Source organism: Pleurodeles waltl, chromosome 1_1 (genome assembly GCF_031143425.1).
Source record: "Pleurodeles waltl isolate 20211129_DDA chromosome 1_1, aPleWal1.hap1.20221129, whole genome shotgun sequence".
Taxonomy (NCBI): Eukaryota; Metazoa; Chordata; class Amphibia; order Caudata; family Salamandridae; genus Pleurodeles; species Pleurodeles waltl.
The window spans coordinates 292715726-292731462 of NC_090436.1; the positions used below are offsets into that span (position 1 = coordinate 292715726).

At 41.9% G+C, this 15737-nt stretch overlaps 1 protein-coding gene across 4 annotated transcripts in view; it reads right to left on the bottom strand.

Moving 5' to 3' along the window:
* ARL15 (ARF like GTPase 15) overlaps nt 1-15737 on the bottom strand; it is an 841607-nt gene that overhangs the window by 469242 nt on the left and 356628 nt on the right. For 2 of the 4 annotated variants that reach the window (XM_069221875.1, XM_069221886.1), the window contains one exon: nt 2701-2760. The exons of the other annotated variants lie outside the window; for them this stretch is intronic. In XM_069221875.1, the coding sequence (XP_069077976.1) occupies nt 2701-2760 (60 nt within the window). The remainder of the gene's footprint in view (nt 1-2700; nt 2761-15737) is intronic. 4 annotated transcript variants of the gene reach the window in all.

Genomic DNA, 15737 nt, shown 5'->3' on the forward strand with positions numbered 1-15737 from the left:
CCTGCAACAGCGAAGCATCCAGCGGGACCAGCGACCTCCGCAGACACAGAGGACTGCCCTGCAACCCAAAGGACCAAGAAACTCCTGTGGACAGCGGCTCTGCCTGAAAAACAAAACTTTAAAGGGACTCCAGCCTCACTCCTGAAGCCTGAGTCCCCAACACTCTGCAACCGATGCCCACGGCTTGTGTCCAGAAGAACCAACACTGCAGCGAGGACGCCCAGGTGACTCCCACAACGTGGACACCCTGCGACAAATTCCCTGCACCCCTACGGCGACGTCTGCAGAGAGAATCCAGAGGCTACCCCTGACCGCGACTGCCCGGTGACAAAGAACCCAACGCCTGGAAGAAGCACTGCACCTGCAGCCCCCAGGCCCGAGAGGAACCAACTACCGGTGCAGGAGAGACCAGTAGGCGGCCCTCATCATTGACCAGTTGGTGGCTGGCCTGAGAAACCCCCTGTGCCCTCCCTGCATCGCCAAAGTGACCCCCGGGTTCCTCCATTGAAACCAATGTAAAACCCGACACCTACTTTGCACACTGCACCCGGCCGCCCCTGTGCCACTGAGGGTGTATTTTGTGTGCCTGTTTGGGACCCCCCCCAGTGATCTACAAAACCCCCCTGGCTTGAACCCAGAGGACAAAGGTACTTACCTGCTAGCAGACTGAAAATGGAGCACCCCTAGTCTCCATAGGCGCCTTTGTTATTTGGGCCCCTCTTTGACCTCTGCACCTGACCGGCCCCGTGTTGCTGGTGCTGAGTGTTTGGGGTTGACTTGAACCCCCAACGGTGGGCTGCCTATGCCCCGGAGACTGAACTTGTAAGTGCTTTACTTACCTGCTAAACTAACTTGTACTTACCTCCCCCAGGAACTGTTGATTTTTGCAGTGTCCACCTTTAAAATAGCTTTTTGCCATTTTTGCCAAAACTGTGTACCCTACTGTTTTCATTTAAAGTTCCATACTTACCTTTGCCAAGTACCTTACAATTTATGTACTCTCACTTGAATTCTGAATTTTGTGGTTCTAAAATAAATTAAGAAATAATATTTTTCTATATAAAAACCTATTGGCCTGGAGTTAAGTCTGTGTGTGTGTGCTCTCATTTATTGCCTATGTGTACAACAAATGCTTAACATACCCTCTGATAAGCCTACTGCTTGACCACACTACCACAAATAGAGCATTAGTGTTATCTATTTTTTTTTCTGTGCACACAATCTTTCACTTTGAAATAGTATATATAGAGCCAACTTCCTACACCTACTCATTGACACTCTCTGCTACTGAACTCTACTCCCGTCTACTCAACTGTAAGACACTCTAGACCTCCACTCCACTCTATGACACTCCAACAAATCCACTCTACAACACTCCACTCCCAAACTCCACTCTGACACTCCACGCCACTAACGTTTAGCCATGCTGAACAACACCCACTCTGATGTACAACATTGCAAAACACAGTGCCAAAGCTAATACCTCTTGTATAGGTGAGACCTAATGGCTTTGCCAATGCTTGTCGTATTGAGTACACAACATATGTAGTATTCTAAATCTTGCTGGTCCAGTACTTGTTCACTGTGATAATCTGTGCACAAATGTATCTGTGGATAAGCAGCACATCTAGACCAGCAATTGTGCTGCATGAAGCACATTTTGTTTCTTCCCAGAATCGAGCAATAGTAGTGCCATTCTTTGCTCTTTCTAAACTTTGAAGAAATACCAACATGTGCAGCTGATTCCTTCTTTAACCGAGAAAGCCTTGGGGAGTGTTGAGTAATAGAAAAGAGTTTAGTAACTATTTTCCATGCTGCTACTTATGGCATGAGCGGAAAACTAAATGTGACGGCTTCATATATCCCAGACATTTAAAAAATATATATATTTCTGTACGGATAGCAACATTGCTACCCCTCAGCAACAGCTCCCAAGAAAGAAGTGAAAGAACACCCACTTCAAAACAAAGCACCTGGCCTCCATGAAGGGTCTGAAAATGCGTATCTTTATCCCCTTTGTCACACGACAGACATTTTTGCAGGTCCCGGGTTAAAAATATCATGCAGAGATTCACATAGCACAAGCACCTGTTTCTAGGTTACATCCTCCAAGGAAAAAAGAAAACACAACTCCAACAACTGGAACAATCTGGTGGTGTAGTTATGCTTGCTGCCTCATTAGACCAGGCTTGCTTAAAAATAGATTACAAAATTTGCATCACGAGGCCCACAAAAACTGCGGGGCCAGGAGAATAATGCCCCTCAACTGTTCCTTTTTGATGCCCATGATCTTTAGTGCTCAGCGCCAGCCAAATCGCTTGACGGTAAATTGTGTTTGCTCAAGGTCACAGCCAAAAACTATTGGCAAATCCAATATCTCCAAAAGTGAGACCTATTGGCTTTGCTAATGCTTGTTTAAAATGCATGTTAAAAGTTGTAGATACAATTTGTTCATCTCTATGCGCAAGATAGCGTAGCAGAGATGCTGATCAGTGGTCAGAAATCCTGACATTAATTGAACAGTCTGGTATGTTCTGCACTGTTTAATAGACACCATTCAATACACCATTAAGCACACCTGCAGATCAACACTATATTAGGGAAACATTAAACTATTGGACCATTACATTTAATATATTAAGCAAAGTATTTCAAGACAAGGAATACAAATTAAATCTAAAGTAAGAATAATTATTTTACCTCCAAGTTCTTTTACATTCAAGATGGCATTTTGGAATGGAACGGCTTTAATGCTAAAACCTTGAAAGAGAAATAAAATTTACAATATTAAAAATGAGGCTGAAAGAAACGAATACACATGTACTGTAGAGCATATTCTATCCAGGATATCTCCAGTGCATTTAGAAAACGCCACATTTACTTCCTGAATCTTTACATTAAAATGAGGGAGTACAACAGGACAGAGAGTATTATTATATTGAGGATGACATAGCTGTTCTATGAAACAGTTTACCTACTTTCACTTAACTCTAAGGTAGATATGCAGGCAGGGCTTTGTAGAACCCAGTGTCTGTACAGGCCCGGCAACATACAAATAATATTTTTGTGGTGCTAAATTGCATATTTTGTCCTTTCTACAACAGGTGTTGGTATTACCCACTTTCTATTGTACTCGATTTATTAGCCTCAGAAGGATAAAAGCCTACATAGGACTTCCAGAGATTAAAACTCTAGACCAACAGATCACCCACTGGTGTCAGAAGTGAACAATTAATTCACACATTCTTTTTGCCAGCTATCACATCATGGGTGCCATTGCAGAATAACCTATGTAGATAATGAAGTACAGTTACACTGCAAGGAAGGCTTTTTGAATCACAGTGTTCTAGTAAACGGACACTGGTGCCTCACAAAAGCAGGAAAAATTCAAGAGAACACGTCACACTAGAAACTGTTGAGGTGGACTTTAAAGAGGCACTAGAAACCTGAGTATTATGGAAGAACTAAGTGCTGGGCAGATTCAACTAGGGAACTGTTAATGGAGATTACTCAATCAAACATACATCCCATGGGGGAAGGATCAAGGAATTAGATCATTGAGTATCCAACTTCTAAATATCAATAATGATCCAATACCTTCCCACCTTCCATGCAAACTGGATGGTGCACCAGAAAGATCACCCAAGATGGCTGATCCATTCCTAACCTGAAAAAAATCCTGATAGCTCTTCACTTCTACGGCAGCAAGCAGGGCATAACCAACAATCTACCACAACAACCCTTCCCAGACGGACAACAAGTATCTGTCTTCATTCTACTAAATGTCAAATCACTCACAGAAACAGAAATCAGAACTAGGACGTCTTGTAAACCTCAGACCAGACCGTGTCATCACAGAAACTACGCAAGGTGACAATGCAGCTCCCATACTACGTAAGGAAATACCTCTTTCTAAGTTTCTTCCTCCTCTTCTATCACCCAACAGCAAAATCTATTCTTTGCAGATGCCCTCCTAGACTCAACACCACACATTACAACGGACTATACAAAACACTAATCCTATGAGATCTCAACATCTGATTTGATAAACCAAACCTATGACTGATCTGAAGCCTACTTTTTAACAATGAAGAATTAGACTTTCACCAATTGGTCACAGGAGCCACTCAATTGGTTGGCCATAACTCCAATGCTATATTCACTGTAGTTAGTCAAAAAATAACAAGGCCTCAGTGTGGAGCACCCAACACTTCTTTCATTTCAAGCTGCTCAGCTTTCCAGTGGCAACATAAGTATCTACTGATCCCATCCCAGCTACAACCACTTATTCTCAGAAGAATATCAACTTAAGCCCTTCAAAGAAAAACTGAAAAGTTCACTTCTCTTGGGCTTAGAAATGTCCATAAATAGTTCTGGTCACGGTTAACATGGATGACACACTTTACATGGTGAAGACCAAACAGTAAGAAAGCAGCTTGGTTTGACTCAGATGTAAATCTTGAAAACCTGAAACCAACTCTCACAAAATAATATGGAAAAACATAGACCCACAACAAAAGTTTAAAAATAGTACAGAATCTCTTTCAAGCTCAAGAGATCCTAATACTCTCATCACAGAACAGACAGTATAGGCCCAATAGAGTAGACAGGTCACAAAAAGTGGTTGCAAACTGCACACCAATTTTTTGTGGCTTGTCTCTGATTTTGTGATGCACCTCATGTATTAATAGCTCACATCACAAAATCTCCAGTCATAAGAGGATGCAGACAGACCTACCCAATGAATATTAATTAGGCAGGTCTCTACTGGTAACCCTCTGTGATTGGCTACAAACGAAGACATGGTGGCCTGTGAGTAACAGAAGACCACAATCCCTGTCTTTGCAAGTTTGCATCCCCAAAAGGAAACCTTTGTTTAAAGCAATTCTTGGTCCTCTAGGAAATAAATACAGCTGTGAAAAAAATAAATCTGTGGGCCCACTTCCTCTTCCCCCTGTGGTCACCAGAAATTGTACCCTTCTCTTTTTGAATCAGTTACCACCTCCTTGGAGGTGTTGATAGCTGATCAGTGGTTTTCAACCACAACTGTGGTTGCAAACCACTGAGACATTCTATAAAATCTAACAATTAGGAGCGGGTGTCTCTTTCATACCCCTCCTAATTGCGATTCAAAAAGTGTTGGAAATCTAATTTTATGATTCAGAAATGCTTGTTTGGATTGCACAAAGGGATCAGCAAATAAAAAAAAGAACAAAAAACATTCTGAGGTCGCAAACCCTGTAACTTTGTAAACTGCAAGCTTTGCAATAGCAAAGCACCTTTGTAAATCTGGCCCTAAATCCCCAACCAAAGAGACCTTCAACTAACTCAACAAGTGTAAAACATTCTCAGGAACTCTGCAACGTCCTGTCAAATACACTGAAAAAGCGAAAAAAGTGGACTTTTACTTCCTTTACAAGAAAAGCAACTACAACTTTCTACTGTCGTCAATGCCAAAGCAGGTTCCCTCACATCTACACCATACTTGCTCAACCTACTAATGCTAAATGACAACAAAGCTAACAAAAAGCAGAAACATGGCAGGCTCAAGAGCATACCCTTGCTATTTAAGCATCTTCAAATCCATTCTCTTAGAGCCTTTTGCAGTCATAGTAGTAAGAAATATAATTAACTCCTATCAACTGGTGATTTCCTAAGTGGTCTCACAATATGTTACATTAAACAATACTAAAAAAGCTGGCGCTCTACCAGGCTGATCCTGTAAACTACTGACTCATATTGAAATACTGAATTGACCATTCTTAAGCAAACACATTCAAAAGTCTTCAGCCTTCATTGAACCTTCATCATGCAAAACTGTCTACTGTTGGACAGAATTTGTTCAGATCTGGAAGAAGCACCAAATTAACATAAAGCTCCAGGCTGTGATGACCTCAAGAACTTCAATGACACTAATGGAGTGGCTGCCCTAATTCTACTTGACCTATTTACAGCATATGTCACAGTAAACTAACAACTTGTAGACAATGGACTAGATGGCATAGCTCTCAAATGGATAAAATGCTACCTCAAAGATAGATCTCATATTGTCTCATTACCTCCCTTCGCTCTTTAACTGTTAACAGGTTTTGCACAGGGATAAACAGCCACCCCATGCTTTTTAAATATTTACCTAGTCCCCTTCCTGATCTTGCTTTCTATTTTAACATCACTTCCTATAATTATGTTCAGAACACTTAGATAATCTCAAAACAGGAACAACCAGCACATGTAAAGACATGAGGGCTCAGTGAATGTCTAGCAGTGGAACAATGGATGCTAAAGAGTAATCTCAAACATATCTATACTAAAACAGGAATACTCAACTGCAGATCATGGCAAAACCATAACCCTATATCATTTTAACAAAGAAGAGAAAAATCCAAACTTACAGGTGATCATGGATTCCGAACTTCCACTTCAATAGCATGTCATCAAACTGTTGAAGCTCTTTCTAAATAATGAGATGCCTGTGGCTCATCTTTCCCTTCCTTGGGCTCTCATTTAGGATACAAATATCAGTAGCTCTAGCAACGTCAAGACTTTCGGAAAATGTGTTATTGGTAAGAGCAGGTAAGTACCTACACTTAGCAGTAGGCCACTAACCTCCACTTAGGTCCAGTCAGGTCTCAGTAAATTAAACCTAGCTCAACCCTTGGTAGCTTGTCAACGAGCAACAAAGCTTAATTTAGGAGACAAAGAGTAAAGCATTAAAATATCACAAAACAGTAATTACATAAAACACAGGAAACAGTTTAAAAATCCACAATCAATTTATAAACATAGGAAATATTTTTAGCTTTAGAATGACACCAAAACTAATAACATCGGATAAGGGGAACCGGAGATATGAATTTTTAAAGAATTATTGCTTTCTAGCGCATGAGAAACAAAAAGCGTCAATCTGTTCGCACCTCGACCAGGTCAAAGTCAAAGTTTAAGGCCGACCGCGATGGAGCCCGGCTCGGCTACAGCCCATGGGAGGCCACGGTCAAAAGTTTACCTTAGGACTTAGTCGTTTTTCTGGACATTTTCTTCAGCGGGGCGAACCTGCAAGTCAGGCCGGGTCACAGTTGAGGCAAGCCGGCAGGTCGGTCCCTCGATGGAGCTTTTTTCCAAAAGTTCTCTAAAGTTCTCCAAACTTCTGGATCTTCTTCCAGATGTTCTTTTAAGGTCCTTGTAAGGTCCACAGTTCACCCCAAGGTTCCAGAAGCTCTGAGATGCTCCTTGGGGGGTGCAGACTACAACTCCCAGAATGCACCTGGCGCAAACTCCTTTTTGGTCACTAGGCAGTGGTCAGCTGGTTGGCTTGTTCAGGAGTTGGTGCAGTGGACTCTGGTTAGCAATTTTTCACCTGTAGCAAACAGGGAGTCCCTCCTTGAACTAGTTGAAGCCAGGCAAAGTCCTTCTTGTGGTGAAGCCCAAGTGTGCAGCTGATGCAGTCCTTTAGACTGCAGTGTCCAGGTGCAGGTCAGGGGTCCAGCAGGGCTGTCCTTCTTCTCCTGTAGTTCTTCCTTGTTGGAATGTGATCAGGATCTGAGGTGTGGGTGCAGCTCTGCCAGTTTTATCCTTGCTCCTGGGTGAAAAACAGGGGGGTCCTGGTTCTCCAATCAGGGGCAGGGTCCTTCCCCGTGATGACCACTTCCTGGGAAGTGTGGCAAAAATCAATCCCAGGGAGCAGCATTCCTCGAAAATCCATCATGGCTGAAAGTGATTTTTAGAGGTTACGTCTGGTGAGCCCACCCACTGGTGTGGCTACAAATCCTAACCACACCCCTCTCCTGCCCTCTCCTAATCTAATCAAGGGGGTACCTAATTGTCTGGGTTTGCAGGATGTGAGTGTGTTGGTGGGTTGCTCCAAATGTCCTTCTCTGCCTTTGAAGACCAGTTTGGCAGCCCTCCCCCTTCCTGATTCCCTATCTGCTGAGGGGAGATCTCCTCCCCCAGGCACATCACTTTGTGCTGAGCCAAGCCACTTCACATCTCATCAAAGCAGCCTGGCCAGGCTGCCAGAGGCTGGCCAATCAGAGCACAGCAGCAAAACACTGCAGAGCAGAAGTTGGCAACTTTTCAGGTAAAGTTTAAAACTCTTTACCTGAAGAAGTTAAATTAAATCCAACAACTGAAGTTGTGGGATTTATTATAACAATTAATTTGACACCAAACATCTGGTATCTGTTACTTAAGAGGATTTTTAAAATTAAAATAAAAAGTCTCCCCATTCTAGCCTATGGGGGTCATTCACTACAATGAGGGAAAAACAAATTTGGCTCTGGGTCCCTGCTTATAGTTACATGGCACTGAGCCATAGGGGCACATAGGGCACACCTTAGAGGTGACTTATATGTAAACATAAGGTAGTTTAAGACTTTGGAACTACTTTTAATTCCAAAGTCGAATTTGCATGTAATTTAATTTAAAAGCAGCCAACAAGGCAGGCATGCCTTTAAAATGACACTGGGCACCTCAGCAGTGCACCTATGGGTGCACTACCTATGCTAGAGTCCAAAAACATACATGCCATACCATATACTGGGGACTTTTAGGTAGGTTGACGTAGCCAATTATAATTAGCCCAATTTGCATACTGATTTTAAACAGAGCACAGGCCCTGGGACTGGTTAGCAGTACCCAGAGTACCATTAGAGTCAGGAAAACACCAGCAAAAAGTAAAAGATGGGGGCAAAATGTTGGGAGGCCTCTGCAATCAGCCCCGTTCTCTCACACAGACAAAATATTCAAATGTTCTCTGCTTTTGACTCACCACAAAAGTAATCAGTAAGCTACAAAGAATCCGGAGCAAGGTGGTCAGATAGGTCCCAAAGCTAAATAGGCGGGATCTAAATACACCTGCTCTCATGGCATCACATTGGTTATCAGTTTTAAGAAGTATTTCCTTCAAAGCATAATATATTGCACATCTGGTGGTCCATGTGTAACAAAATGAACTCAGACTAAATACCTGCAGAAGATACCTCTGTTTAAGAATGGGTACACTCCTAGTAATTTCACAATTCCAAAAGAACGCTCCTATGTGAAAGCAGATGTTCAAGTCATGGAATAAACTGCCAAAGAAAATAAACCCCATCAATAATTCGAAAGAGAAACCTGTTTTTCACAAACACAAGGCTCAAGTGACTCTGAGAAGACTCCAGTTGGTTTATATATGCAGCCTGGGCACCTATCTTCACAATCCTTCCACTTATCAAGTACTGCTTAGGTCATTCCAACATGCCAATGCATCAAGTATGAAGCACTATCTTCGGGCCTCAAGTACAAGGACAAAACTCTCCAAAAACAGATTACATTTCAACTAACACCCTTTTTCTATCCATACAGCACAGAAGTAGTAGTACCCATTCATCTGACTATCCATAAAACACTCTGGGTCCTCCATAAGAGGTAAGAAACCACAGTAAACATGATAACCTATAATTCCTACTTGTTGACAAAAGGGAAAGGTCCCTTGTTGATGACAAGTAACAGAAAGATCAGGCAAGTAAGCATATTCTTTGAATAGATGAACACTAAGGCAAAACGTAGGATGCTCTAAATTGGGAATAATCCTTACATTACAGTAACTTTGAGAAAGTATAGGAGTCTTGTTTGAGTAAACAAAAAGTGCTATTGGCAAAACTGTTCTCATTTAAGGTAGAAGCAGGCAATCAAGATGAAGGGCTCTCAGGGTTTTTAGGCTTCATTTGGGGTGGAAGTTGGTACATAGTAGAAAAATGCTAGATTAAAATATCTGTAATACAAACTAGCAAGTATTTTGATCAGCTATACATTGTGAATAAGGGCTTGGCTCTTTCACTAGACTGAAAGAAGTGGGCATAGCAAACTGGATAGCCTGTGAGGACTTCAACTCCTCCGAGTTTCAGGGCTTGAAGTCAGGTCAATGTAATTGTAATGATTGGCCTCACATAGAGGGCAAGATCACTAATGCTAGCCCTTAGGGCGGTACATGTGAGGTACTAGAATCTGTAGTCCTGAAGTGGATGTGAAACTCTCACTATATGAAAATAGGGCAAGTGGTAACTCTACTTCTAACTGTCCTTATTGTTTCTGTTTCTGTTTTCAGTACTTCATCATTTGGGTTGAAATAATAGGAGTTCCACCTCATCACCAAGCTGTATTATGCCTTCAATGGGTACCTGAACCAATGTAATGCACTGCTGGAATATGCCAGGGTACCTTCAAGAAAGTGTAAGAGAGTGAATGTCTTTTTATACAGTTTTATAGACATTTAGCACAACTTTGAATGCAATGGATGGTCTCTAGTGCAAGCTACCATCTTATGGATTCAATTCTTAGGTTTGGTTCTCCTGGTTAGTGTACACAGTGACATCCACAACCGTAACAGGCTCAACAGTTCTGAACTGATGGGGTCAAGACAGTTCCAAATACAAAAGGACTAAGGGAAGGAAAGAAGGGAACTTCTACTTGGCAGATTTTGAAAGCATTGAGCACAGGACATAGTTTTCATATCTCTGTGAACAACTCCTCTGTTTGTTCCATGTCTAATGTACAAAGATAGGCCTCAAGCTGCAATTATTAGGTCAGAATCAGTACTGATTCCAGAACTTTACTTTGTAAAAACACCAATGTACGAAGGTTTTTAGTGGTTGCAAATGGTCCAATTTGCACAATCGGACCGCTTGTGACTGCTAAAAAACATATGGGGGTGTACCAAACCCTATTTGTGATTCAGTAACCTATTACTCAATCGCAAATAGGGTGTGCGATTCGGTATTAGGAAGAGGTGTGTTAAGGGCCTCCCTTCCTAATAGTGACTTGCAGTATGATGTATGAATGTTTTGCAACAGCAATGCAGTCCCAAACCATTTGCAGTTTAACACTAACTTCAAGTTGGTGGCAACCCATTCACAAAAAGGGAAGGGGTCCCCAGGGGACCACTTCCTCTTTGTCAATGTGGGTGCAAATATTTTTAAGGGCAAGGCAGTTGTCACATGGACCACTGCCTACTCTTAAAAAATAAAAATAAAAAATTTTTGTTTTCTTTTTAAAAAGCATCAAGTTTAACCCCTTGGGTGCCCTGGACGTAACAGTTATGTCCTGGGCAGCACTGCTCGGGTGCCCAGGACGTAACCGTTACGTCCACATAGGGGCTCTCATGGGGAAGCGCAAGCGCTCCCCTCGGGGGCCTCATACCCCCCTCCCCTGGGCAGGGATGGAAGGGGAATAGCTTCCCTTTACAAGCTCCCCCCCCCCCGGCGTCTGATGACGTCTGCATGCGATCGCGCGCTGACCTCATCAGAGGCCTACCCCGCGGATCGGAGGAGAAATGCACAAGCAGTTCTCCTCCAATCACGTGGAGGGGGCAAGAGAAGCATGAAAGAAGAGGAAAGGCCTTTGAATTAAGGAGTAACAGTCTTTTTGCTCTCCCCCCGCACACTAAAACATCTTATCCCACAGTGAACAAGAGGACATTTGATTATTTTGGGGTTTGGTTTTACATTTAGGCCATGAGAGCTTGGCTAACTCTCAAAATCCTCCCACTTGGAATGGTGAGGGCTGCACGTTTTGGACTTTGGGATGCTGCCATGTAGAAAAATCCCCAAGACCTAGACACATCTGAAAACTAAACATCTGGGTGATTCCAGGGTGGTGTGCTTCACATGCACCCAGCACCATTTTCTTACCCACAATGCGCTGCAAACCTCCAATGTTGCTGGAAATCACAAATTTTTCCCACATTTTTGTGATGGAACCTTACAGAATCTGCAGGAATCCACAAAATTCCTAGCACCCATCATTGTCTCATCTCTACCGATAAAAAGTCTGCCACGCTTGTCAACCTAAAATTTTTTTGGGGCGACCCGCTTTGGTTCCCCCTCAATTTCAACCAGTTTTTGGCACTTGGCCCACCTACACAAGTGAGGTATCGTGTTTACCGGGAGGCTGAGGGGAACGTTGGGTGGTAGGACGTTTGTCCCGGCGCAGTGATCCCACACAGAATGTGGGAAAAATGTGATTTTTTTTAGCTAAATTTGAGGTTTGCTGAGGATTCTGGGTAAGAAACCACTGAGGAATCCACGCAAGTCACACCTCCCTGGACTCCCTCGGGTGTCTAGTTTTCAGAAATGTCTGGGTTTGGTAGGTTTCCCTGTATGGCTGCTGAGACCAGGACCAAAAACGCAGGTTCCCCCCTCAAAAACAGGTAGTTTTGTATTTGATAATTTTGATGTGTCCAGATAGTGTTTTGGGGCATTTCCTTTTGCGGGCACTAGGCCTACCCACACAAGTGAGGTAGCATTTTTATCAGGAGACTTGGGGGAAACGCTGGGTGGAAGGAAATTTGTGTCTCCTCTCAGATTCTAGAACTTTCTGTCACTGAAATGTGAGGAAAAAGTATTTTTTGGGCCAAATTTTGAGGTTTGCAAAAGATTCTGGTTAACAGAACCTGGTGAGAGCCCCAAAAGTCACCTCATCTTGGATTCCCATAGGTGTCTTTTTTTAAAAAATGCACAGGTTTGTTAGGTTTCCTAAGGTGCCAGGTGAGCTAGAGGCCAAAATCCACAGCTAGGCACTTTGCAAAAAACAGCTCTGTTTTCTTTGGGAAAACGTGATACGTCCACGTTGTGCTTTGGGGCATTTCCTGTCGTGGTCACTAGGCCTACCCACACAAGTGAGGTACCATTTTTATCGGGACACTTGGGGAATGCTGGGTGGCAGGAAATATGTGGCTCCTCTCAGATTCCAGAACTTTCTGTCACTGAAATGTGAGGAAAAAGTGTTTTTCTGGCCCAATTTTGAGGTTTGCAAAGGATTCTGGTTAACAGACCCTGGTGAGAGCCCCACAAGTCACCCCATCCTGGATTCCCCTAAGTGTCTACTTTTAGAAAATGCACAGGTTTGGTAGGTCTTCCTTGGTGCCCACTGAGCTAGAGATTAAAATCCACAGCTAGGCACTTTCCAAAAAACACGTCAGTTTTCAATGTAAAAATGTGATGTATCCATGTTGCTTTCCTCATGCAAGTGAGGTACCATTTTTACCTGGAGACTTGGGGGAATACAGAATAGTAGAATAAGTGTTATTGCCTCTTGTCTTTTTACTACATTTTGTCCTTCCAAATTTAAGACAGTGTGTAAAAAAGACATCTATTTGAGAAATGCCCTGTAATTCACATGCTAGTATGGGGCCCCAGAATTTAGAGATGTGCAAATAACCACTGCTTCGCAACACCTTATCTTGTGCCCATTTTAGAAATACAAAGGTTTTCTTGATACCTATTTTTCACTCTTTATAGTTCACCAAATTAATTGCTATATACCCGGTATAGAATGAAAACCCATTGCAAGGTGCAGCTCATTTATTGGCTCTGGGTACCTAGGGTTCTTGATGAACCTACAAGCCCAATATATCCACACAACCAGAAGACGTAACAGTATTTTGCTTTCAAAAATCTGACATCGCAGGAAAAAATAAAAGAGTAAAACATGGATAGAAATGGCCTTTTTTTCACCTCAATTTCAACATTTCTTTATTTTAGCTGTTATTTTCTGTAGGAAAACCTTTTAGGATTCACACAAATGACTCCTTGCTGAATTCAGAATTTTGTCTACTTTTCAGAAATGTTTAGCTTTCCAGGATCCAGCATTGGTTTCACACCCATTTCTGTCAGTAACTGGAAGAAGGCTAAAAGCACAAAAAATAGTAAAAATGGGGTATGTCCCAATAAAATGCCAAAATTGTGTTGAAAAATGTAGTTTTCTGATTCAAGTCTGCCTGTTCCTGAAAGCTGGAAAGATGGTGATTTTAGCAAAGCAAACCCTTTGTTGATGCCTTTTTCAGGGAAAAAAACAAAAGCCTTCTTCTGCAGCTCTTTTTTCCATTAAACAAAAAAACAAATCACTGTATTTTGGCTAATGTTTTGGTCTTCTTCAGGGGAACCCACACACTATTGATACCTCTAGAATCCCTAGGATGTTGGAAAAAAAGGACGCAAATTTGGAATGGGTAGCTTATGTGGACAAAAAGTTATGAGGGCTTAAACGTGAACTGCCCCAAATAGCTAAAAAAAAAAAAGGGCCTGGAACCTGAGGGGGGAAGGCCTGGCAGCGAAGGGGTTAAGGAAAATGGGCTGCATTAAAAAAAAAAAACTTGCTATATTTAAAAAGCAACCACAGACATGGTGATCTCCTGATCCCAGCAGGCCACCATCCCTGTGATATTTGGCGATTCCCATTGGGTCGTAAATTGCAACCTACTTCATGAATATTGATGAGGCAAGTCTATTTGCGACCCACCAAGAATCGCTAAATGTGTCTGAGACACATTAGTACACCGCAGTTTGCGACTTCCTAATCATGAATCACAAAAATTCGCAATTGGGAAATCGCACACACATTTCTTCGTCCATCTGTCCCGTGATTCATTTTATTTTTAATTTGCTCCTCCTCTGTCTTGACAGGCACTATGAAGAGTAACTATAATATTTATTAACTGTTGTTTATTTAACATATAGCCAATTGAACTTAAAATACAATCTAAAACACTTAAAATCATTTCAGCCTAAGATTTTATTTTCATCCCATAATGGCAAAACTAGGACTAAACATATAATGCAACAAACAAACTGCTTAAACGTTTAGAATACTATTATCATTAAAAAAGTATATTATTTTGTAGCAGTTCATAGAACAGACAAAACACTAAGTAATGAATACTTAAACCCATAAAACCCAAGCCGCAGACACACATTTAACCTCCAGTTGGCCAAGATCACTTGTAGTCAATCTTTCAAAAGTGAATGAGCAAACTAAATCTCAGTTACAAAAGATTTCATGACAGGCACCGACAGTTAGTAACAAGTATGGCAAAATCAACAGGCCTTGTTATTTGGTAGGGGAAGTGTTTAGGCATTCTCGGTGACTGGGAGATATGTTCAAGCTGTCCTAAAACAGAAATTCCAACATATTTGGCTACATCTTGGGCGACAACACTGTGGAAGCTAGGAGTTGAGCCCCTTCCCGAACAGACTGCATTAGTACAGATAAGCTGTAACTTCAAAGAAGAGTTTTAAGAAAATGAGTCAGAAGATGATGTTTGTGTTTTAAGGGGTGAACTTAAAAGGCACACAAGAAAATAGTGCATAGTGGATTTCTCTGACCAAGAGAAAGCATTTTGTTGCATTTTTAAGAAATCCTTTGAGAGTGTATCTATTTACAAAAAAAAATAAAACTCAAGCAACATTCTATCATGACAGTAAAGTAAACAAGCATTTACAATGCAATAGGTCTCGTATTTTGTTGAGTTAGAGCTATTGGCATTGTAAATTCAGAATTGGACTTTTCTTGCAATATAAATTGGTCAACCACGTCTCACAATTTTGTCTTTTCCCGCCATGTTTTGGTAGTCACTGGCGGCTGCTGACAAAAGAAATCACAAGCCCTTAAGGAGAGATGTGAAGATGACTTCATTACCTCTAACTGTGTAAAAGTCTGAGCAAAAATTGGAAAATAAGACTGGAACAATATTTTCTTTTTATTTAAACAGAATGAAACGTCTTGCAAGCATTCTTGCCTTGCATTTAAAGGAGCAGAGCAGCCTTAGAAGATTTATGACCCCACTAAAGGAGATAAGCAATGTCCTGTGTGCTATGTCATGAGCGCTGGCAGGGAGGGGCACTGGAGAGAGAGAGACCTCAGATACGATGCGAGGCTAAGCAAGTTTAACATTATTTCTTCTAGGTTTAGCTATGTTCTCCCAGAAA